General features: G+C 39.8%; 1 protein-coding gene across 3 annotated transcripts in view; it reads left to right on the forward strand.

The window, feature by feature from the left end:
- The window catches only part of NELL1 (neural EGFL like 1), an 876,133-nt gene that overhangs the window by 155,460 nt on the left and 695,116 nt on the right, over positions 1–25,557 (forward strand). For all 3 annotated transcript variants that reach the window (XM_065883022.1, XM_065883023.1, XM_065883024.1), the window contains one exon: positions 10,674–10,770. In XM_065883022.1, coding sequence (XP_065739094.1) covers positions 10,674–10,770 — 97 coding nt within the window. The remainder of the gene's footprint in view (positions 1–10,673; positions 10,771–25,557) is intronic.

Below are 25,557 nucleotides of genomic sequence, written 5' to 3' on the forward strand. Positions count from 1 at the left end.
AAATTGTAAAGCTGACAGTGGGTACTGTTTTCTAACCAATTGAGCCAAGTGTCTTAGATGAGGCTCCTGGTATCGTTTTTCTGAAAATACTTCAAATTAAAGTACCTCCTGGATGGTTCTGTGAGGGTGAAAGCAGTGATCTTACCTAATAACATTAATAATGTTTTACTTTAGAAAAGCATTTTAGAATTTGCAATGTACTTTTATTGAGATTATCTGTTTTATATCCATTGAAAACCTATGTAATAGGTACTGTTACTAAGTTGGTGAGTGAAGAAACTGTGAGGGCCCAGAGAGGTTTTGTAACTTGCCCCAAGTCACAAAGCTCAAATGGTAAAGGTAAGATACAAACGGATGTTTTCTGACTTTAGTCCAATGATCTTTCTGTATCTCGCACTGTTTATGTAACCAACTGGTTGAACATTTGACTTTTTAAGAACAGAATCAATAGAGGATTGTAAGACAATGTGGCATAGCACGAGTCTACATCTGGATTTGAATTTAGGCTTTGCCATTTATTGAATGGTATCACGCAAGTCATTTAACTTCTGTGAATATCTATCAATTGAGTATAGCAATGCCTGCCTTTTAGGGTTATTTCAAGGATTATAAAGTTTGTAAAGCTCTTGCATATAGTAGATAATCAAGGGCAGCTCTTAAAAGTTTTGAGGCTGTGTCTCTCTGTCTGAGTTTGAGGCTTACTGTCCTTGCCAAGTGGTCTTCTGTCATCTACTAGGACATCCTTCAGAGACTGTAGTTCATTGCTTCCCAAGGCTGTTCCTTATCTCTGTGTTTTCTGACTGCTAGAAAATTCTTACCTTGAGCTAAAAATACCTCCTTGTAACTTACACATGTTGGTATACGTTTTACCTCTTTTAGCTACATAGACCAAATGCAATCCCTCTTCCACGTGACAGTCCTCCAAATATTTGAAGACTGTCTTGCTTTCCCTTAATCTTTACTTTTTCAGGCTGAACATCCTCTGTTCCTTCAACCATTCATCACTTGACTTGGCTGACAAGGCCCTCACAATCCTGCTTGGTTCTTTCTAAAGTGTGTCTGTTTATCATCTGAGAAGTTCCTACGACTACATGTGATTATCTCTAGGCAGCTGGAATCAGATTAGAATGAGATAATTGTCTTCTTCTGGTACAGTTTAAGATGCTAACATCCTTTTTGGCAGCCTTAGCTTACTGTTGATCAAAACAGCTGTGTACTTTTTCTCAATATGTATTTCTGTTAAACCTTAGATCTCACATTCTGTCTTTGAGAAGCACAGTCCCTAAGCATGGGATCTTTCATTTTTTGATGTGAAATTTCACCTTATTTGATTTGGCCCTAATTTCTGCCTATTAATATCTCTTTTAACCCTGGTGGTATTATCTTAAAATGTATTATGATTGAAACAGTCATACCAACTCCGTATTTTCCTGCAGATTCAGTAAGCACACTGCTATTACACTGTTGAATCATAGGTAACAATGCTAAATATGACAGAGCTGGGTGTCTGACCTGATCCACAATCAGCATGATCTTGGGATAGGCAGAGCATAAGGGTTAGTAAGAAGTTGTAGGACAGAGATGTTTGGGGCATAAAATATGGTTAAGAAAGGAAAGTACTGTTGGTATGGAGATCCCAATGAGGAGAGAGAAAAGAGTAAAATTTAATTGCCAGACAAGAAAAAGCATGCATCTGGCAAGTGTTTTCTAAGTGGATGAAGCAGGTCTTCATCCATCTTCTTGGGAAGACCTCTCTTTCTCTTGGAGGGTATTCATACCCTTCTCCGGCAAAGTCTCTTTGCTAATCTCATTTGAACACTGCTGCCTTCTCTTTTACCACAACAAAGGCATCTCCATCCAGATTTCAATTTTGCCTTCTCTTTTTAGTTCGCATTTGTATTTGCTCTGCTGACAGCCGCTGCGAAACTGTTTAGAAACCTGCTGAGCCCTGCTACCGTCCTCCCTCCTGAGCTCTGCATGGATTTGGTTTAGAAGTCAATTCTTACATGTTGGTGCCATACTGTATTCACCTCTATAATCCATCTCCCCGATTACAGTCTGTACCTCCTGTACAATGCCAGAGGTGCTGTTTTCCCCTTGTCATTTGCTGAGTGTCATTGGTTTTGTTAAACAAATTGGTAGGAGGAGACCACAGAGCTCCCCTTTGGGGGTATTCCTTTCATGTCCTTCTGGTACAGCCCTGTGTGATGTGTCTTCCATGTTAGCAAATAATTACCAACAGCCAAGCAACCTGACACGGAAATTCAACAAAGTGTGCGTCGCTGGCAGACACTCTGGCCACAGTGAGTAAGCTTTGAGGAACTATTTTGTAGATTGCCATGACCTACGGAATGAATGCTGAACAGGGCCAAGAGCAATGCCAATGACGCCATAGGTGTCTTTTGTTTTTCTAGTGGTGATCAAGAACTTCGTGTTCTCACATTTCCCCTATGAAGCTGAGGGGGGAAGATTGCACGATGCCCCCTTTTAGCCTGAGTTCAAAAGAGGGAATTGCCTCTTGTGCAAGCTCCCCCGCCACCGTATTAGTGAGGGGAGATAGAATGGGAGTTGTCTTGTGTTCTCTAATAGGGAACTTTCTCTAAGGAGCACCTTGATATTCACTAGTGCTGGCTTAAAGGCAGTGAGGATGAGGCTCTCTGTCTAGCAAAGGAAGGTCATTGTAACTTTCCTCTTCAGGGAGTATGTGAACACTTCTCTTCAGTTCTCGGCAAAGCCTCAGATAAACCTCTTCATTTAGCGTCTCATTTGGGCTTCATATTGTCTTATTGAACAGCGGCATAATACATGTCAATTCACAAGGTTTACATTGGAAATTCATTCTTCTGTATAATTGGGAAAGGTACTGTGGAGTCCCTTCAGAGGCCTTTCTTCACCCAGGTAAATAAGAATCCAATATTCCTTCATAGGTAGTGCTGTTGAACCACTGCATTTCTTTGTGTTGAGCTCTGAGGGCTTTATCGGTTAACAGAAAATCTAGTTCTTCATAGAATATTGACTGGTCTTTAAGCAGATGGCATGCTTGCTAGGGAGGGCATTCTTAAAGTCATGAATAAAGAGAAGCTGTACCTTGTGAAGAAAATTCCTAACGGGAGCCCTTGATTCAGTGGCTGACTGTCATGAAGAGCATGACAGTTACTCTTTGCAGTATTCATTCCTCTTGAGCAGTTTTTATGTTTGACTGGATGTTTAATTTTTCATGCTATTGTATTAGAAATGAGTTACTTACACTTTAAAATACCGTTAGATACTAATGGCATGCAAAATTCCCATAATTCTCCCAATGCATCTTAATAGCCAGCATCTCATTTGAGTTCAAGGCCTAGAAACACGACTAAATGGGAATTGGGCTTTCTTTTTGGCCAAAAGAAAGGGTAGATTTTAGATGGTTATAGAGTAAATTTGTGTCAGATAGCCCATGGGCATATGATAAATTTGGGCTGATTATAATGCCATCAACTTAAGCAGTAAATCGTGCACTTGTCAAAAGGACTATGCTTGATCTGATTAATTTTCAAGTTGCTGACTATTTCTTTCTGAAATACATATATCTGGCTTTCCCGTTAGTGAGTTGTCTGCCTGACAGATTCATACTTGCTATCCCTATCTCTTTTCTGGATGGAAAACAGTGAGACGGTTTTTTTTTTTTTAATCTTGGTCTATTTTGGGGGGGGGGCGGGAGGCTTCTTGTGTAAATCTCATGAGCTGGCGATGATAGAGGAAAACACTTGAAAAAAGTTATCATGTCACTCATTTTCATTGACTGCATTTTCCTCAGGAATATCTGCGTAAAGTCTCAAGTTCAGCTGCCTGATTTCTTAGTTTGTGTCATTCATTTTTGGGAACTGTGCATCATAAAGTCTTAGCCATAATACTTCAGGGCTTGTATAACTGTCTGTAGCCCTCTTATTCTGAACGTACTGCCTTCATTCATTCATTCAGTATATGGAGTGGGCACCTACTTCGACTAGGCTCTCTTCCAGATGGTAGAGATACTGACATGAAAAAGATAGACGAGGTCCTTGCTTTCAAGATGCTTACTTCTGGTAGGAGGAGACAGTCCATCAGCAAAGAGCCAACTGTGGAGAGTCATGTGCTTTGATAAGGGTAAAACAAGCTGCGTGATGAGTGGTTAGTTGCTACTTTATGTAGAATGGTCAGGGAAGGTGTTAGTGCAGGAGACAAGTGGGCAGGTGCAGGGATGTTGTTGCGAGGGTTTTATTTCCTCCATACTCAGCAGATAATCAGTGATTGTAGCAGTCAGGAAGTGCAGACACAACTTGAGTGTGAAAGTGCTGGACCCAGGGGTACCAGGAAAGGCCAATCGCTCCTTCCTTGGCAGGGAGGTCTGGGAAAGCAGGTTCAGCCAGGACCAGAATTTTAGACTTCCAACAGTTAGTGGGAGGGTATAGAGTCATACGCTGATGTTCTAGAGAGTATGTCCAAATGGGCCGTCCAAGTGGGCAGGGTCTCAGAGGTCGGTAAAGAACCAAAATACAGGGCAGTCAGAATACATAAAAAATAATATACATAAAAAGGATAAATAAGGACGGCCTGAAGTAAGAACGTAGAAGGCTTTGGCTTACTGCTGACATTTTTTGTTTCCCCAGAAGCCCTTTACATGGATTGGCTAAATCCAGTTAAGGTCCCAAATGGAGTAGGAAAGTGCCTAGTACTGGATTAGGCAGAAGTGTTAGGAGTAGTGTCTTGTCATATTTTACTCATATAAAAACCATGTATTTTGTTCTTGTTGTTCTTGGTTTGGTGATTGCGTGTTCAAACATACAGTCTGATATATTATAAAATATTTCTTATACCTCTTCCTTTTTCCTGAGTCCTTCTCCTGTCTAATGTGAGTTTATGATGAACTTTCAACAAAAGTCAAGCTTTTGTAAATATCAAAGAATTACATATTTTGGAGGGATGTAAAAGATATTAAGATGTTTGCTTAATTTGCGTAGAAAAGTTTGTGACTTACGTCTTGAAAGAATTGAAAAAAGCTAATGAATGACATTTCAAAACTAACATAGTAAAAATCCTGGGCTTTTGGTATGTCATAGAAAATGTACTTTGTCCAAAAATTTTGTTTTAATCCTAGAAAATGTACTTTGTCCAAAAATTTTGTTTTAATCCTAGAAAATGGACTTTGTCCCAAAATTTTGTTTTAATCCAAAGTTTCAAATCTAAGTAGGCTGTCAGTGTGCGCTCTAATCAGGTTAAACAGCAACAGAAGTTAATGCTGTTAATTCCTTTGTTTTGTTCCTGTCACATAGTCACTTGTTCTGGCTTTTAAATTTGTGGAAGGTGGAAAGAAATTTAGGATTTAAAAATTTTCAGTGTGGGAATTTATGACAAAATAGACACCAAATTCTTGCATTGTAACGTTGAAATCCCACACCCTCCCATGCGACAGTGATGTCATTCCCCTAAACTGTGTCCCAAAGCACAAGCCAGGCACCTAAGATACTGATAATCCCATCTCAGTGGATTCGTTTGATGTGAGGTGCAGCCGGTGGGCTGAAATGTATCATGTGACCTGTGTAGCTCTGCATCCTTAGACACCTGTGAATTTTACAGACTGGCAGCACCTACTGTGTACCAAGGGCATTAAAACTATTCAAGCCTCACCACAGCCCATACAGTCAGCAGTAACGTCCCTGTTTTTAATTTTTTTAATTTTTGCTTGCATCGGGTCTTCATTGCTGTGCGCGGGCTTCCTCTAGTTGCGGCGAGCGGGGGCTGCTCTTCGTTCCGGTGCGCAGGCTTCTCATCGTGGTGGCTTCTCTTATTGCGGAGCACGGGCTCTAGGCGCGCGGGCTCCAGTAGTTGTGGCACGTGGGCTCAGTGGTTGTGGCGCGTGGGCTCTAGAGCACAGGCTCAGTAGTTGTGGTGCACGGGCTTAGTTGCTCTGCAGCATGTGGGATCTTCCCGAACCAGGGCTAGAACCCGTGTCCCCTGCACTGGCAGGCGGATTCTTAACACTGCACCACCAAGGAAGCCCATCCCTGTTTTTTAAATGAGAAAGCTGAGGTACAGAGAAATTAAATCACTTAATTAAGGTCATATAGCTAGTAGAATGCACAAATGGAATGTGAACCTAAATCTATTTTATCCCAAATTCATGTGTCTCTTGCTATACCACACGATCTCTGATACCTCTTGGCATTATAGGCGTGAATCTATAACTGTCACCTTTCTGTCTTTCATTGGGGGTATACTTGTGAGGGTAAAGAATACTAGCGACAACTATGGAAAATCCTATCTCAGTTGGGTTGCCGTCCGGTTGGGTGTGTCTGGCTGGCAGGTGGCCTCCCACATCATCATTTAGGAATCCAGGCCCTGCCATCCTGTGACTCTGCCCACCTCTCAGCCCTTAGAGCCTTCTCTTGTCAGCTGAAAGAGACAATGTGAAAGGTGCTTGAGGGAGGTTTTCTGGGGCTAGGTCATGGCTAGCAGTGGTGCAGATCCCTTCCATTCACATTCCATGGCCACACCCAGAGGTGAAGGAGGCTGGAAACCTTGTAGCCACGTAGCAGTGTAGCAAGGAGGAAGAGAAAGTGGGTTCTGGGAGAGCTAACCGGTCCTGACCTTGTGCTTTGGCATGTGGTCTCGTTTCCCCTTTCTGTTCCTGATAAGTAAGTCAAGTTAGGAATTTTAATTTATTTGAGTGAATAGCACAGGCTTGGGGTCTGGGTTCAAATCCCAGCTCTGCCATTCACCAGCTGCCTAACCATGGACAAGTTATTTAACCTTGCCAAGCCAAGAATACCTGCCTGATGGTGGTATTGTGAGGATTAAGTAAATCAGTATAAGGAAAGTCTGTAGTACAAATGCTCGACACACTCGGTACCGTGTAAGTGCTGGCTGTTATGTGGGTGTGTCAGCCCTACTTTATTGTTTATTCATAACTCAGCTGTAGTGTCCCCTTCTTTGGAAAGTCTTCCTTTTCTGCTTTAAAAAAAAAAATCTTTATTGGAGTGTAATTGCTTTACAACGTTGTGTTAGTTTCTGCTGTATAACAAAGTGAATCAGCTATACGATATTTTATTTCTTCTCTGCTTCCGCAGATCCTTGCACTTACTGCACTGAATTGTAAGGTGTGTGTGGCTGTGTTGTCTGTCTGGCTCAGGCATTTCACCTGAGGGCAGGAACTTGGCTGTGCTAACTTCGCCTGTGTGTCCCCATAGCCAGCAGAGTGTCACACACATTGTAGACAGTCAGATGTTTCCTGACGGGAAGGAAACCTCATTAACCAGAAGAGTAGAATATCAGAATACGGTATTCGATTTCCTGACCATGCTGGAAGCCAAGGAGCTCATGTATTAGCTTTGACTTTTCATTTCAGTTGGTTTGGGCAATACTACACTTAAGTGACAGATCATTGTGCCCTCCTGGCTTATTTGCATGAGCCAGTCCAGCTCAGGGATCAGCAGCTCTTTTGCCAAGATTCTGATTGTATTTGGTATGTTGGTGTCATAACTCCCCCTGTACGAGGGTGAGGTTAGGGATGTGGTAATCCTGTTTCTTAGTTTATGAGGTATTATCAGCATTAATCCATGCAATCTTCCCTCCCCTCCCTCCCTTCCTCCCTCCCTTCCTCCTTCCTTCCCTCCCTCCTTCCCTCCTTCCCTCCTTCCCTCCCTCCCTTCCTTCCTTCCTTCCTCACTTTCCCCCTCTCCTCCTCTCCCCATCTCCCTCCCTTCCTTCCTTTCACTCCCCTCCCCCCCAACCATTCCCATTCCTTTAGGAAAACACTCATATACCATATGTGACTCTTAAAGTTTGTGTATATCTTTGGCTAATCGATAAAATAGTTTTGCATGTATGTAGTTTTAATTTACATAATTGTAGACCTTTTTAGCTTTTTCACTCTATTTTTAAAACTTCTTAGCTTAATATAATTTTAATCCTACAGGAAAATTGAGAATGGTCCAAAAAACAATCATAAACTCTTTGCTCAGATTCTGCTCTCTCAAAGTAATAATGTGTGTTTACATATGTATGTATTTATAGTGTGTATATACACATTGTTATTTTGAACTCTTTGAGAGTAAGTTGCAAATCTCATGACCCTCTACGCCTAAATACTACAGTACATATTTCCTAAGAACAAGACATTTAAATAAACACTATCCACATTCTCAAAATCAGGAAATTGAACACCAGTCCAATACTATGTTGTAATCTACGGTTTCTATTCAAATTTCACCAGTTTTCTGCTAATGTCCTTTATGAGATTTTCTTTTTTCCTGCCCCCAGATCCAGTCCAGGATTCTGCACTTAGTAAACATGAGAGAAAGGCCTCCTTTGCTCATTGGAGCTCACATTCTAGCATATTGAAAACCAAAAAGAAAGCATTTGAATGGAAAGCTCCTCTCACTCTGATAGATGCAAATGTTTTAAAATGAAGGTGAAGATAAATAGTTTGACAGCATTTTCAATTTTTTAGTGAAATGAACTCCTAGAAAATTATGCTTCTGCCTCTTCCCCTAGATAGCGATTTCCGATTCTCTCTGGCCTCCTCTGAAATTCACCAGCGTTGAACATAAGTTTTGCATCGTTATCTCCATAGTGCATAAATAATTTTGCATTCTACTTTCCTCTGGTGAAAATTATTTTGTATATATTTTCCTATATTTCATAACCTGCATATTTTTTTTTTTTTTTTTTTTTTTGCGTTACGCGGGCCTCTCACTGCTGTGGCCTCCCCCACCGCGGAGCACAGGCTCCGGACGCGCAGGCTCAGCGGCCATGGCTCACGGGCCCAGCCGCTCCGCGGCATATGGGATCCTCCCGGACCGGGGCACGAACCCGCGTCCCCTGCATCGGCAGGCGGACTCTCAACCACTGCGCCACCAGGGAAGCCCCATAACCTGCATATTTAATCACTCTTAATGTCTAGTAAATTCTGTCAAGCTGAACTACTGTAACGTATGTGTTTCTCTTTTGTTGTAAATTTGGCTTGTTTCTAGTTTTTCACTAATATTAGAAAAAACTTTTAAGGAAGTATATAGCATCTTCTTGTATTAAAGCAGTTTTGACAAATTGTTTCATTTAAAATGTTTCCTTCTAACATACAGAAAGAAAGGTTGCATTTTTGCAGAGAAAACACAGGCTGTCTTTTTCAGGAAAACTTATTTTTCCTTGATTATGTTTCGAGCCTCCATTTATAATGGAAAGATAATTAATAGAGAGGGATCTGATATACTTAGATCTTTGTCAGTTGAATACTTTGCATGTATTGTTAGGAAACAGCATGTTTCCATTGGGGAATAGGAGAGTAATGCATGATGTGGCTGAGATACAAGACTGCAGTGTGATAGTTCCCAGCTGCAACGGCCTTGCAGTCATTCACTGGCTTTGACACAACCGGACAATCCTTCAGGTCTTCCGCACTTTGCTACTGAGAGCTGCTGGAGGGATCCATCACCCTCTGCCAGGAGGCAGTCAGCTGCATCCCAGCTGGGAGGATTGATGAGTTGTTAGACCTCTGGACCTACCTGGGGGATGATTCTCCCCACGGCTGCTCCAAGTAAGGACAGAGGAATGAATGGAATGGACAGGGCCATCATGAGGAATGGAAATTCACAGATGGTCCCTATATCTCACCCCATTCAGAATCTTCTGAGCGCCTAAGGAGACAAGTTCAGTTCTTAGGCAAGCTCTTCCTTTCCCTTCTCAGTACTCAGGTGCTGGAAGGTACTTGCCAGGGGTGAGGCGGAGGCCTGTGATCAGCTGGTTGGTTACAGAGACTGTTTCTAAATTTCAAGATTTGTAACTGACTAACGTGGGGCTTGGGAGGGCAGAGCAACTGAGACAATTCAATTGAATTGCTCAACAGAGTAATTCAATTGTTCAGTAGGTTTTATCAGTGCTTTCAAAGATCCTGGGACTGTTGCCTTCTCTGTATTAGTTATATGTCTTACTCTGTCATATGAAGGTTTTCTTCACGTACAGAATTTTATCTTTTACTCTATGAGGCGGGACTTTGTACGTCTGGTTTATTGCTCTGTCTCCTGTTGTCTTGTATGGAGCTTGGAGCATAAAGAAATGCTCAATAAATATTTGTTCATTGGATGATGACTTCAGTTACTTGATTTTATACACTAGGCACATTATCACGTGTGCAGCTGCTACTCAGTTATTTAGAGGGGGATAGGAGGTTACTGTAGAAATGAGTAGCAGCTGAATAAAGCAGTCAGGGAGTAGTAGAGCACAAAGGAGAGTACGTGGGCTTTGCAGCCAGACAGGTGGAAATTCTCATCCCAACTTTACTGTTCCCTGGCTGTCTTGGTTGACCCATTTACGGTCCCTGAACCTCAGCTTTCTCACCTGTAACGTGGACAAAACCACTTTTCTCACAGAGTTTGTATGAAATTCGTTGCTCAGAATAGACACTCAAAAGTGTTACCCTTTTCCTTCTTCCCCTGCCAAAAGGGCAAAGATAGAAAGCCAGGAGGGGCCCAGATAATGTGTCTAAGTGTTGTCAGGAAACAGATCTCTGTTTATGTTACCTGTCATCTAAAATGTGCCACGTATTGGCTTCATCTCTCTATACCAGCTGCTAATGCCATGAGTACTTCAAACAGTGTGCATGTACCTTTTGGTTTCGCTTTGAGTCTCTTTATTAGTAACTGTGTTCTTTGCCCTTATAGGATTTATGAACGTGTGATAGACCCTCCTGAGACCAACCTTCCCCCAGGAAGCAATTTATGGCTTGGTCAGCGCAACCAGAAGCATGGTTTATTCAAAGTAAGCATTACTTTCTACTTTTGCTTTTCTATGTGCTTGATGTGAATTTAATCATTTAATTGTCACAACAGTTCTCTGACGTAGGTGTTTTGAGACTAGACAGAGAGTTCAGTGACTTGCCCAAGGTCACACACTTCACTCTACTGCCAGATATGGATGATCCAGAATGTAAATAATCCTCAAACTGTTTCTTATTGCCCTACTTCTGGGAGATTTAAGGTAATCTTCAAATTGGTTTTCATTGTCAGAACCTGTTAATTCAGTTTTGGGTGGATGTCTAGTCTAGATAAACAATAAGAAATGACTCAACTTCCATGAGCTTTGGTTTTCCTGTCTATAAAGAGGGTAATATTCGGTTGGCCAAAAAGTTCGTTCAAGTTTTCCCATAAGGTGTTTTGGAAAAACCCTGAACGCACTTTTTGGCCAACCCAATACAATAACTGCATTCGTAGAAACATGAGGATTCAGTGATAAAGTGAATTGAAAAAGTTAAAAACATCATGAAATTTAAAGATTGTCTTGTTCTTCGATAGAATGGCAGAATTTTGCTTCTGGCAGTATGGTCGACTAGATATTTTAAAAATCCTCTTGCTTCAAAATGTCTGTAAATGCTGGATAAAACAACAGAAATCTTTTATGATTTGTCATTGCACTTACAATAAGGTATATCCTTAGAGGCTAAATACATGAAGGGAAGTGAAAACCAGAGGGATGTAGGCCAATATCAGGAAGTTATTTAAGTTTATTCCTTTTCTTTCTTTTAATCTATTTCTCTATTCCAACTTTATTGAGATATCAATGACATATAACATTATGTGTGTTTAAGGTATACAACAGTGCGACACACTTAATATATTGCAAAATGATTTCTACCCTAATGTTAGCTAACATCTCCATCATATCATATAATTATCATTTCTTTTTTGTGGTGAGAACATTTAAGATCTACTCTCTTAGCAGCTTTCAATTATATAATACAGTATTATTAGCTATAATCACCATGCTGTACATTAGATCCCCAGAACTTATTCATATTATAACTGGAAGCTGGTACTCTTTGACCAACATCTTCCCATTTCCCCCACTCCCTCTAAACCCTGGCAATCATCATTCTACTCTCTGTTTCTATGAGTCAGGTTTTTAGATTCCACATACAAGTGATATTATACATTATTTCTCTCTGGTTTGTTTCACTTTGCATAATGCCCTCAAGGTCCATCCATGTTGCAAATGGCAGGATTTTTTTCTTTCTCATGGTTGAGTAATATTCCACTCTGTGTGTGTGTGTGTGTGTGTGTGTGTGTGTGTGTGTGTATGTGTGTATGTGTGTGTACACACATAGACATACCATATCTTCTTTATCCATTTATCTGTTTACAGACACTTAGGTTGTTTTCATATTTTGGTTATTATGAATAATGCTGCAGTGAACATGGGGCTGCAGATATCTTTATGAGGTAGTGATTTCATTTCCTTTGGATATATACCCCAAATTTTGTGGAAGCCACCCAGAAGTGGGCTTGCTGGATCATATGGCTGTTCTATTTTCAACTTTTTGGGAAACCTCTATGTTGCTTTCCATAGTGGCGGTGCCAATTTACATTTCTATCAATAGTGCACAAGGTTCCCCTTTTCTCTAATCCTCTCCAACACTCATTATTTCTTGTCTTTTTGATGATAGGCATTTTAAAAGGTATAATGTGATATCTCATAATGGTTTTTTATTTGCGTTTTTTGATGATTAGTGATGCTGAGCACCTTTTCATGTACCTTTTGGCTCTTTGCATGTCTTCTTTGGAAAAATGTCTCTTCAATTCCTCCGCCCATTTTAAAATCAGACTTTATCTTGCTATTGCATTGTATGAGTTTTTTGTATATTTTGGATATTAACTCCTTATCAGGCATATGGTTTGCAAATATTAGTTGACTATATAGCCAAGGATTTATTTTTGGGTTTTCAATTCTGTTCCATTGGTCTATGTGTCTTTTTTTTTTTGTGCTAGTATCATACTGTTTTGATTACTATAGCTTTGTAGTACAGTTTGAAATCCAGAAGTGTGATGCCTCCAGCTTTGTTGTTCTTTCTCAGGATTACTTTTGCTGTTTGGGGTCTTCTGTGATTTTATACAAATTTTAGGGTTTTTTTCCCAATATCTGTGAAAAATGCCATTTGAATTTTGAAAAGAATTGCATTGAATCTACAGATTGCTTTGGGTAGTGTGAACACTTTAACAGTAATAATTCTTCTGATCCATGAACATATGGGATATCTTTCCATTTGTTTGTGTCTTCTTCAGTTTTTAATCAAAGTCTTGTAGTTTTCAGTATACAGATCTTTCATCTCCTTGGTTAAATTTATCCCTAAGTATTTTATTATTTTTGATGCTATTGTCAATGAAATTGTTTTATTTCTTCTTTGGATATTTTGTTGTTAGTGTATGTAAATGCAACTGATTTATATATTTTGATTATGTACCCTGCAAGTTTACTGACTTCACTGATTTGTTATAAAAGTTTTTTGGTGGAGTCTTTAGGATTTTCTGTGTATAAGATCATATCTGCAAGCAAAGACATTTTTACTTCTTCCTTTCTAATTTGGAAACCTTTTTTTTTTTTCTTTTTGTTCCTGATTGCTCTGTCTAGGACTTGTAGTACTATGTTGACTTAAGAGTGGTGAGAGTGTTTTCTGATCTTAGAAGAAGAGCTTTCAACCATTCACTGTTGAGTATGATGTTAGCTGTGGGCTTGTCATATATGGCCTTTATTATGTTGAAATGTGTTCCTTCTATGCCCAACTTGGGTGTTTTTTTTGCGGTACGCGGGCCTCTCACTGTTGTGGCCTCTCCCGTTGTGGAACACAGGCTCCGGACGCGCAGGCTCAGTGGCCATGGCTCATGGGCCCAGCCGCTTTGCGGCATGTGGGATCCTCCCGGACCAGGGCACGAACCAGTGTCCCCTGCATCGGCAGGCGGACCCTCAACCACTGCGCCACCAGGGAAGCCCAACTTGGGTGTTTTTATCATGAAAGGATACTGCATTTTGTCAGATGTTTTTTGACAGAGCATCTACTGATATGATCATGATTTTTATCTTCCATTCTATTAATGTGGTGTATCACATTTATTGATTTGCATATGTTGAATCATCCTTGCATCCCAGGGATAAATCTCACTTGATCATGGTGTATGTTCCTTTAATGTACTCTTTAATTTGGTTTGCTAATATTTTGAGAATTTTTGCATCTATATTTATCAAAGATACTGGTCTGTAGTTTTCTTTTTCTGTAGTGTACTTACCTGGCTTTAGTATCAGGCTAATGCTGGCCTTGAAAAATAAGTTTGGGAGTGTTCCTGCCTCTTCAGTTTCTTGAAAAAGTTTGAGAAGGATTGACATTAATTCTTTAAGTGTTTGGTAGAATTCACCAGTGAAACCACCTGGTCCTGGGCTTTTCTTTCCTTTTCCTTTTTTAAAAATTAAGGTATAATTTATATACAATAAAATTCTCCTCTTTAAATGTACGGTTCTGTAAGTTTTGGAAAATCTATGCAGTCATGTAACTACCATCAAGATAAAAGATTGTTCCATAACCTCCAAAAATTCCCCCGTGCTGCACTTTATTCAAGTCTTCTCCTCATCCTAAACGTCTAGCAACCACTGATTTGTTGTCTGGCCCTATAGTTTTGCCTTTCCCAGAATGCATTGTAAGTGGAACCATTTATGCAAGTAGGCATATATGTTGAGGTTCATCCATGTTGTTGTGTATATCAGGGATTCATTCTTTTCTATTGCTGAGTAACATTCCAATTCTGTTGTATGGATATACTACAACTTGTTTATTCATTCCTTAGTTGATGAACATTTAGGTTGTTTTGAGTTTTTAGCATTTATGAATAAAGCTATTAACACATTTGCATACAGGCTTTGGTATAAACAAAAGTTTTCATTTTTAGTTGGGTAAATATGTCAGAGTGGGATTGCTGGGCCGTATATTAAGTGTATGTTTAACTTCATAAAAAATGCCATTGAATTTTTCAAAGTGGCTCTACTATTTTACACTCTCATTAGCAATGTATAAAAGTTCCAGTTAGAGCCTTAAATTCAACATTCTGTGTGGGATGGAGAGAATGGCTTAGATTCCATGCAAGCTTAGAAGTTGGGACAGAAACTTCTGAAATAAAGCCATGATTCAGAAGACCACCCCTCCAGTGAAAGGGTAGGCAGAAGTAGGCTAGTACTTAGCAAAGGGAGGCAGTCCATTGACTAGCTTTTCTCTGCTTTATCTCCACACACACAAAAAATAGTTCCCTGATAAGAATTTGAAACCACAGCTCTTGACATCAAACAGATGTAAAATTTGGATTTATATACTCATGAAGCTCAAACTATCTTAATGTGATCCTGGGTTGGGAACCTTGGGATTCTTAATGAAGAAAATACAAATCATCTTTGGGAAAATCACTTTTCATGCAAACTTCACAAGATTACTACAGATTAAGTTCATGCAAATCTGAGTTTTTAGCCATCATGAGTAAGAATGGGAAGACACAACAAACTTCCCAATTATCCCTCAAAGGGCTGTAGAAATTGGAATTACAAGATAAAGAATTTTTTAAATCCCTATACTTAAAGTGTTTAAAGAAGCAAAATAACAAATTAAAAAAAATGCATGATGACTAGAGATGATAAATATGACCAGGGAGATTTGAGTCAAAAGTTACTTCCAGAAACGGGCTTCCCTGGTGGCACAGTGGTTGAGAGTCCGCCTGCCGATGCAGGGGACACGGGTTCGTGCCCCGGTCTGGGATGATCCCACATGCCGCGGAGCGGCTGGGCCCGTGAGCCATGGCCGCTGAGCCTGTGCAACGGGAGAGGCCACAACAGTGAGAGGCCCGCGTACCGCTGTGCTCCGCAACAGGAGAGGCCACAACAGTGAGAGGCCCGCGTACCGCAAAAAAAAAAAAAAAAGTTACTTCCAGAAATGAAAAATATAGTTATTGAAGTGAAAAAACTCAGTGAATCTGCTAAACAGTAAATTAGACACAGGTAGGGAGAGCATTTGTGAAATGGAAAATATTGTCAAATGATTACCTTAATTGTAGTGCACGGATAGAGGAAAATAGGAAAGGTTAAGATGTAGGGAAGATGCATATATATGGAAAAAAATTTTATGTATGTGTTTTGCTGATATGTATTTAGTGTGTGTATGTATGTATATGCTTCCATAAATATTTAAAAATTCCAAAAGATAATGGGAGAAAGGGGTTATGGGCACTATTAGAAGTATGATGGCTAAGGATTCTCTAAAGTTGATAAGACATCAATTCTTATTACACAAAAGAGTGCAGTCAAAGTGTAAGCTCTTGCTGTCAAAAAGTCACTTAGAAAACTTAGAAGCTTAAACTATAGCTATTTTATTATTATTATTATTTTTTTTTTTTAAGTGAATATATGATCCAACTTTAAAAATTTTTATTTTATTTATTTATTTATTTATTTATGGCTGTGTTGGGTCTTCGTTTCTGTGCGAGGGCTTCCTCTGGTTGCGGTGAGCAGGGGCCACTCTTCATTGCAGTGCGCGGGTCTCTCACTGTCGCAGCCTCTCTTGTTGCGGAGCGCAAGCTCGAGACGCGCAGGCTCAGTAGTTGTGGCTCACGGGCCTAGTTGCTCCGCGGCATGTGGGATCCTCCCAGACCAGGGCTCGAACCCGGGTCCCCTGCATTGGCAGGCAGACTCTCAACCACTGCGCCACCAGGGAAGACCCTATTTTATTATTTTAAAAAATTATTTATTTATTTTTGGCTTTGTTGGGTCTTCATTGCTGCGCGCGGGCTTTCTCTAGTTGCGGCCGAGGGCTACTCTTCGTTGTGGTGTGTGGGCTTCCCGCTGCGGTGGCTTCTCTTGTTGCGGAACACGGGCTCTAGGCGCGCGGGCTTCAGTAGTTGTGGTGCACGGGCGTAGTTGCTTGGCGGCATGTGGGATTTTCCCGGACCAGGGCTCAAACCCGTGTCCCCTGCATTGGGAGGCGGATTCTTAACCATTGCGCCACCAGGGAAGTCCCTAGCCTTTTTATTTAGCTCATAATTCTTTGGGTTAATGGGATGACCTTTCTGGCTTGGTCTGGGTACGCTGGTATCTACTGGGCTCTCTGACATGTCTGTTGTCATTTGGTTGGTCAGTAGGTGGCTTCTTCACATCTCTGGTGGTAGATTGGCTGTTGACTGGTATACTGCAGTTCTTCCCCCTGTGTGGAGTCTGCTTAGGCTTATCCACGTGGCAGTCTTGAGTTTCCAAGTGTAAGAAAAAGAGGAAGCCTTACAGCACTAGTGCATTTCAAGGCTCTCTTTGCTTGATCGCATTTGCTAATAATTTATTGCCCAGAGCAAGTCATATGATGAAAGCCAGGAGTGAGGGGTAAATAAACAGACTTCATCTCTCGTAGGACTATTCTGCAATATAACATTGCAAGGATATGGATGCAAGGAAGGGAAGAGTTTAACATTTTGATAATCTATTACACAAATGATGATAACTAGAAAGCCACACCTAGACATATTAGCAGAATAGCAGAACCCCAAGGTCACAGAGAACATCTTAAAAGTAGCCAGTGATAAAAGGCAACTTCTTCAGAAAAGAATAACTTAGACTGAATATCTGGAAGTCTGAGCAAGAAAAAATGGGAGAAGGTATGAAAACCAATATAAATAATAAAAGCACACAAAAATCACTGCAAAAATTAAAACAATGGTAATTAATTATTAACAATTTTGTGCCAATAAAATAGAAAATGACTGAAAAATGAACAATTTCTTAAAACTATATAAGTTATCAAAATGGACTTAAGTGCAAAACCCAGGTAGTCTTAGAATCATTAATGTATCATCAGGAATTCATGATTCGAAATCTGTTGTATCAGTTGGCTTTTGATGCATAGCAAATCAACTCAAACCTTAATGGTTTGAAACAGCAGCCATTTCTGTAGCTCAGAATTTTGTGAGTTGGCGTTTTGGGCTGGGCTTTGCTAAATTGTTCTTATATTCTCAGTGGGTTTAATCATGCATCTTTGGTTAGCTCCTAGGTTTTCTGGGGGCTGGCTGTACTAGAATGGCCGTTAGTTTGATGGCTCATCTCTGCTTCATGTGATCTCTCATTTTCTACCAGTCTAGCCCAAGCTTGTTTACATGGTGGCTGATCAGGGTTTCTAGAGCTGGAGCAGATGTGGGAATGGCCTTTTGAAGCCTATGCTTGAAACTTGCCCATTATTTTTGCTGCATTATTTTGGCCAAAGCAAGTTACAAGGCCAGATTCCAAGGGTCTGGGAAATTGACTCCACCTTTTGGTGGGATACAAATTCCCATTACACAGGGCATGGACCCAGAAAAGAGCAAAGGACTGTGACTATTTTTTTAGTCTACAATGTCTTTCCACCAAATAACTGCTGGGTTCAGACGGTTTTACAGGCAAGTTCTATTACATCCAAGGAAACCATTCCAATCTTACATAAACTCTTCCAGAGAAGAGAATAAATGAGAACACTCATTTATCAAGATAAGGTTACCTTGATTCCTAAACTAGTCAAGGACTGTATAAGAAAGGAATTGTAGAATACAAGGCAATTTACTTTTGAACACAGATTAGATTAAAAACGTAAACAAATATTAGCAAACTGAATCTAGCAGAGTGTGTGTGTGTGTGCATGAGAGAGAGCGAGAGACCCAGTTGTTGGTTATTTCAACAAAATATAAGTTTGTTTTTATCACCAAAACATTTATTAACATAATTCAACACATGAAACAAAGGAGAAAAAAATACTGTCATCTCAAGAGGCAGAAAAGCACTACATAAAATTCAATCCTGACTCATGACAAAAAAAGTTCTTAGCAAAATAGGAATAGAAGGAAACTTCATTAAACTGATAAAAAGTACATAAGAAAACATACATAGAAACATCGTACTTATGGTTTAAATATTAAGAGAATTCCTGTTAAAGTCGGGAATCATACAGGCCATCCCTGTTACCGTGTTTCTTTTCGACACTATACTGTAGATTCTTACCAGCAAAGTAAATTAAAACCTTAAGGATTATGAAAAAGAAAAATATAATTATTCATGAATTATATAATTGTCTACAAAAAAAATTGGACTCGTGAATTATTAGAATGACCAAGAGAGTTCAGAAGGACTGTTGGACGCTTTTTGTGCGAACAAAAGTTTTCATTTCATTTGCATAAATACAAAATCGAAAAACAAAATCAATTGCATTGCTGAACAAAAGTAGCAACAGTAGCAATAACAAAGATACAGTTAAATATAATATTTTGTTTATAATATAAAATGTGTAAGTACTTAAGTACAAAATCAAATATATACAAGACAGTTAGGAAGCAAATTGTAGAATTCTATTAAAAACGATATTAAAGAACACCTAAATGGGAAGAAATATACCATGTTCTTGGAGAAGGAGGCTTAAAGCAGTAAAGTCAGTTTTTCTCAAATTCATCTCTAGATTCTGGGAACCTGTAGTAAATTCCCAACAGGATTTTTTTTTTTTTTTTTTTTTTTTTTGGGTGCAATCTACAAGCTGATTCTAAAATTCTAATGGAAGATGAAAGAACAAGAATAATGAAGACAATTCTGAAGAAGAAAATGGGAGAGGGACTTGGCTTTTTCAGAAACAAAGGCTTATTATAAGGTTATAGGAATCTTTTTTTTTTTTTTTTTTTTTTTTTTTTTTTTGCGGTACGCGGGTCTCTCACTGTTGCGGAGCACAGGCTCCGGACGCGCAGGCTCAGCCGCTCCGCGGCATGTGGGATCCTCCCAGACCGGGGCACGAACCCGTGTCCCTTGCATCGGCAGGCAGACTCTCAACCACTGCGCCACCAGGGAAGCCCTAGGTTATAGGAATCTTATAATGTCATATTGATGCAAGAATTGGCACAAGCATCAATAGAACAGAATGGAGAAGCCAGAAGGATACCCTTCCATTACATGTGGCAACTTAGAAACTTGAAGTGGCATTCCCGATCAATGGGGAAAAGACATATTCATTGATAAATGGTTAGGAAAATCAGTTATTTAAATATTTCATATATATATTAATTGATGTAATTGATTTTTGTGTATGGTGACAGGAAAAGCTTTAAATATGTATTTGCACACCATATGCACAAAATTTACAAATACAGTTGATTTAAAAGCTAAATGTTAAAGCAAAACTTTGCAAGTTTTAGAAGACAATGTAGGAGCATATCTTCATGTTCTTCGAGAAAAATTTCTTAAGCTTAAAAAATAATCTTTAAAGGAAATATTGATAAGTTTAATATGTAGAATAAAAAGATCTCATCACAGATGATCTTGACAACAAGATCAGTTGACAAAGACATAATATCCATTAAAGAAATGCTATAAATCGATAAGGAATATTCTTATAACTCAATAAAAATTCTGGCAAAAGATACGAAAAGGCAGTTCCCCAAAGTGGAAACGTGAATAGCCAATGAATGTACTAAAAGGATTGCCATTTCAATAGCTATCTTGGAAATGCAAATTAAAACCATTAGTAGATACAATTTCTTAGCCATCAGCCTGACAAAAATGAAAAAAAAAAAAAAAAACAAAACAGCAAAAAACCTGACAATGCTAAGTGTGAGGGAGACAGTTGGGAACAGGACACATACTCATTGTAGTGGAAACTTGCATTGGTAGAATACTAAGGAGAACAATTAGGGAGATTTTGTATAAAGTTGAAGATGTGTGTACCTTATGATATAGGAACCCAACTTACAGGTATAAACACTGAAGAAACTCCTTTCTACGTTTCTTCATTGAAGAAACTCATGTACCCAAGAAGATATGTACAGACATTATCACAGGAACAATTTCTTTCTTTTGTAATTTCAAAAATTTGGGAAAAAACTATCACTGGGAGAAGGTTTAAATTGTGGTAAATATTAAAATCATAGCACTTGAATAACAAGAATTGCAAACATAATGTTGAATGAAAAAGCAGGAGAACATTATGGTATTAAATCATTTGTATGTTGTGTAAAAATCAAAACAATCCAATTTATTGCTTTTTTATACATTCACATGTAAAAAGGTAAATGCATGGGAATGATAAACACTAAATTCAGACTAGTTTAACTTCTAAGAGGAATAAATGGGGATTTTATTAGAGATGGGTACCCAGAAGTCTTCAACTATAGTGGTAACATTTTATTTAAGGTGGGTGGGAAATTCACAGGTATTTGCTGTAGTTTGGTTTCAACCCTTTTGTACATCATAAATATTTGAAATTAAAAATCATGACATAGGGCTTCCCTGGTGGCGCAGTGGTTGAGAGTCCGCCTGCCGATGCAGGGGACATGGGTTCGTGCCCCGATCCGGGAAGATCCCACATGCCGTGGAGCGGCTGGGCCGGTAAGCCATGGCCGCTGAGCCTGCACGTCCGGAGCCTGTGCTCCGCAATGGGAGAGGCCGCGATAGTGAGAGGCCCGCGTACCGCAAAAAAAAAAAAAATCATGACATAAATTTTCAGGGTGATAATTCACATATGTATGTGTATAAATATGTACATATATCCATATCCATACAGGTGATTTTTCTCGTCCTGTGATTTTCCACGTGTCCAAGAATCATCAGAAATTTGTCTCTCTGTTCCAAACTGGCTCTCACTCATGCTATTTCTTGTTTTGTAGCTAGTTACCCACTGGTGAAGCTACACTTTTCTTAGGGGTCTTACGTCTGTAGTGAAGGGCAGCAACTGGTCCCCAGTCATGGAAAGACATCAGAATCAGATGGGAAGAGTTTACAATTCAAATTTCTATGCCTACCTAGACCCACTTGTTGAGAATCTGAACTGTAGGGTTTGATTTATATATTTTTAAAAGGGCTCTCTCACTGGTTTTGATCTGTAGATTTGAAGGCTCAAATTTGAGTGCACTGACGTAGGTGATGTGTGTTGATGGTCTAGATTAGTGTTTCACCTTGGTCTCTATAAAGATCTCACAAAATATAAGATATAGCCAATAATTAGCTTCTGCTTTAGTGTCTTTAGATTAGTGTCTCTCCAGCTTTAGACTGCATCTGAATCTCCAAGAGGGATTGTTAGAACACAGGTAGCTGGATGTCAATAAACAGTGGAGTAGGCAGCTCCAAGTTTCTTTACTTCCACAGAAACATCAAAAAGCAAGCAGAAGTTGTTAGAACCAACTTTGTCAGAATTTTGGCAAACATTAAATGTTTGTAGCAACCAAGTTAATTTTGAATCAAGAAAAAGGCAACATCAAAATAGCAGGAAAGCTTTATGGCATTTTTACTTGCCCTCGCCCCACACGAGCTACAGCTCAGCGGCAGTCTTGAAGATGTCAGCCCATGTTTCCAGTGTGGGAAAATGGTCCCTGGCTCTAGAGGGGGCAGAGCAAATCTTATCTACAAATTATTTTGTATGTTCTGTCTGGGACTATCTGAAGGACTGATGCAAGGCACTTACCTCTATTTCACCTAACTCGGAATTCTCCCAGGCCAAAAAAATTGGTGGACATTTCTTGAAAATATTGCAAAGCTACCAAACAATCTGGGGCAAAAGCTTACAGTTGACACACACTAGACAATCTAGAGATAGGAGGAAGAGCTGAGGAGAGAGATTCTTTGGGCAGTTTAAGGCATTCAAAAGTAATCATGTATATGGGGAATTTAGAGAGCTCTATGCATGCCCAGAGCAAGATTCATGATCAGAAAAGACCTGAGAATACCGTAAGCATTCACTTTGGGCTGATCCCTAGGATCAGTGCAGGCATGGCTAAGCGTTAAATGAGGGCTCCAGCATATAGCATGCTCTCCCCCAGCTTTCCCCCTCTCCCAGCTCCTGGCATTCAAGGAAATCTTGGTCTAAAAACTTTCTGAACACAAGATCCAGAACAGAGATTTTAGTGACCAGACATAATAAGGAATACAGTCTCTATAAAAATAGAGGGCTTCCCTGGTGGCACAGTGGTTGAGAGTCTGCCTGCCAATGCAGGGGACACTGGTTCGTGCCCCGGTCCAGGAAGATCCCACATGCTGCGGAGCGGCTGGGACCGTGAGCCATGGCCACTGAGCCTGCGTACTGCAAAAAAAAAAAAAAAAGCCCCCATGATTGGTTTAAGGCTCTGCTGTTGCTACCTTCAAGTTTTCAATAAGTTTTGAACAAGGGACTCTGCAAATTAGGTAGCTGATCCTGAATAGTTTATAGGGGGGCTTACTTGTTTCTTATTGGTCACATTAATTTACCAGGGTCAGAACTGTGTCTGTTTTATTCAGCAAGTGCTTCAAATAGTATCAGGTGCACAGTTGGCAGATGATGTACTCTTAACATGAATGAATAAATGCGCTAGCTATGAATCTGCCTTATTTGTAAAGTGCAAAGATGTCTCTCATAAAGGTAATGCAGATTGTATAAGAATATATATATTAAAAGCACCCAGCACTTAGTAGGTTTACAGCATGCATTCCTTCTCCTTCCTTCTTATGTATTTAATGCTCCGTATACGCTTAACTCTATACTGTAGTAAAGACAGACACTTTTGATGCCTTTTAGGGACTTCTGTTTTAGTTGGGAGCTTGTGATTAAGACAGGGAGAATAGTTTGTCCTGTTATCTATTCCAGCTTGATGACTGTATGATTCTCTGTAGATATAAGGAATCCTTGCTTAAGAGCCCAAATACCTGATACAGGCAGAAAACACAACGGGTGTTTACAGACTTGGACAATCATTTTCCTGCGGAGGTGGGTTGTGGGGATGAGGAAGAGAGTACCAACAATTATTAACTGCTTTCTACGCTCTAGACCTAGTCTGGCTGTACATATATTATCTTAGTTAATTATGTGTCACCTTCAGAGAATCCTAATAAAGTAGTTATTATAATTGTCCCTCTGTATCCTGTGTCCAACACCCCTGTGGATACCAAAATCCATGGAAGCTCAAGTCCCTTATATAAAATCCATGTATGCTGTGAACTGTGCATCTGTGGTTACAAGGGGCCGACTGTGTTATCCCTACTGTGTAAATCAGGCAGTGGGGCTCAGAAAGATTAAGCAACTTGCCAGTCTCACGTAGTTTGCAAGTGATGGAAATAGGATTGAAGCTTAGAACTTTCTTTTTCAATATTTTTGCTTATTCAGTCAACAAATATTTTTTAGGGGCTTGCTTGCTATGTACTAGTCACTGTGTTAGATGGTGGAGTATTTCACTTAGGTATGCCATGTCCTGTGGAGGAGACAGACCTGTCTTTTTCCAGGGCTCTAGCCCAAAGAAACAGGTGGTCCCAGTGAGAAGCACCAAAAGGAGGTGGCAGTTCCACACACCACATCTCCCTAGGGAGCATTGTGATTCTCCTTGTTCCCCTATAGGAGTAGCTCCATCCCATAGCTCTTTAGAAGGAAACCTTTCAAAACTCATCTCCCTATATACCAGCCCGTGTTTCATTCCATCCTTTGGAGAGATGAGATGGCTGGGGTAGGGGGAATGTATCACTGTCTCATTACAGAAATTATCTTGATCAATGCTGCAGAAATCTCCCTGTAAAAGAGGCAGTCACTTCTCCGATGACTTCTCAGGCTTTTAATATATACCTGGTAGAAGCTGCCTCCTGGGTCCAAGAACCACACCTGCCTTTTGGCTCCAGAACTAAATAATGCTTATGTTGTGTTTTCAGGTTAAAACTGTAGTGTTCTCTATTTTAAGTATGCATACATCATTTCATAGGCAAAGTAAAAGCAAAAGCTCACTTGTCAAACCTAATTTCTGGGTCCTGGTGCATCGTTATGAATAGTGCAATGAAGGTGCTGCTGATAAAAGAGCAGAGGGTGGAATCACTTGCTTGTTGCTTGGCTCGTAAGCCTCTGGCTTTAGTTACTTCCTATCAGAGACACAGAACACAGGCTGGGAATTTCTTTGCTTCAAAACAGCATTCATTTGAGAAAATAGTTGGCCAGTAGTGATAGGCTTATCTGAATCTTCTGATTGTCATAGGTTTTCATTATCAAGGTGGCTGCCTACCACTCAATTTCCCTTTGATGCATTCTAAAATGATTATGCTGTCATTATTCCAGAGGGTAAGCCTAGGTGAATCACAGTGCTTCAGAGGTTTGGGTGTTCTGACAGTTTCTAAATAGTTGAGATCTCGTGGAGAATTCCCATCTCAAAGCCCTTCACAGAGGACAAGCCTTTCTGTCTCTGTCTCTCGCTATTTTTCTGTCTGGTGAACTTGGGTCTGAAACCGTTCCCTTACCTGGACTTCACTGTCTCCTTAACAGCTGAGCTGTCACTGGGAAGTGAAATTACTTTTTTTTTTTTTAATGCCACAGCTGTTGTTTTTTTTTTTTTACCTCAGCTGGTTCCCATAATTCCACAGATGGTAAACATATGTTTATAGGCACATAGAAAAAGAAGCTATATTGGATTCCTCCCATCTCTAATTCTCACTTTTCCTTTCATGCAGAAAGTCAAAGTCACAGAACTGGGGAATCTTACATATTTGTAGATTAATATTTCTGTGCATTAAGGCTTTGGAAACAGCAGGACAGCTAATGATATGCTAATGAACTGACAGTTTTTATTGATCATAATGAAAGTCGACAAGTGTCTTTCTTGGCTTTTATGCAAGCTGGAATATTTTATTAACTGTCTTCATGGCAGAAATACATAATTGGCTGCATTGTGAAAATCCTCCTTGTCGGTTTCCCAAGTCTTACTTTTTGCTAGCCTGCTGCCAAGGCTTGGGTCCTTGCCAGTTTATAAACAGAACACA

This window comes from Phocoena phocoena, chromosome 8 (genome assembly GCF_963924675.1).
Source record: "Phocoena phocoena chromosome 8, mPhoPho1.1, whole genome shotgun sequence".
Classification (NCBI taxonomy): domain Eukaryota; kingdom Metazoa; phylum Chordata; class Mammalia; order Artiodactyla; family Phocoenidae; genus Phocoena; species Phocoena phocoena.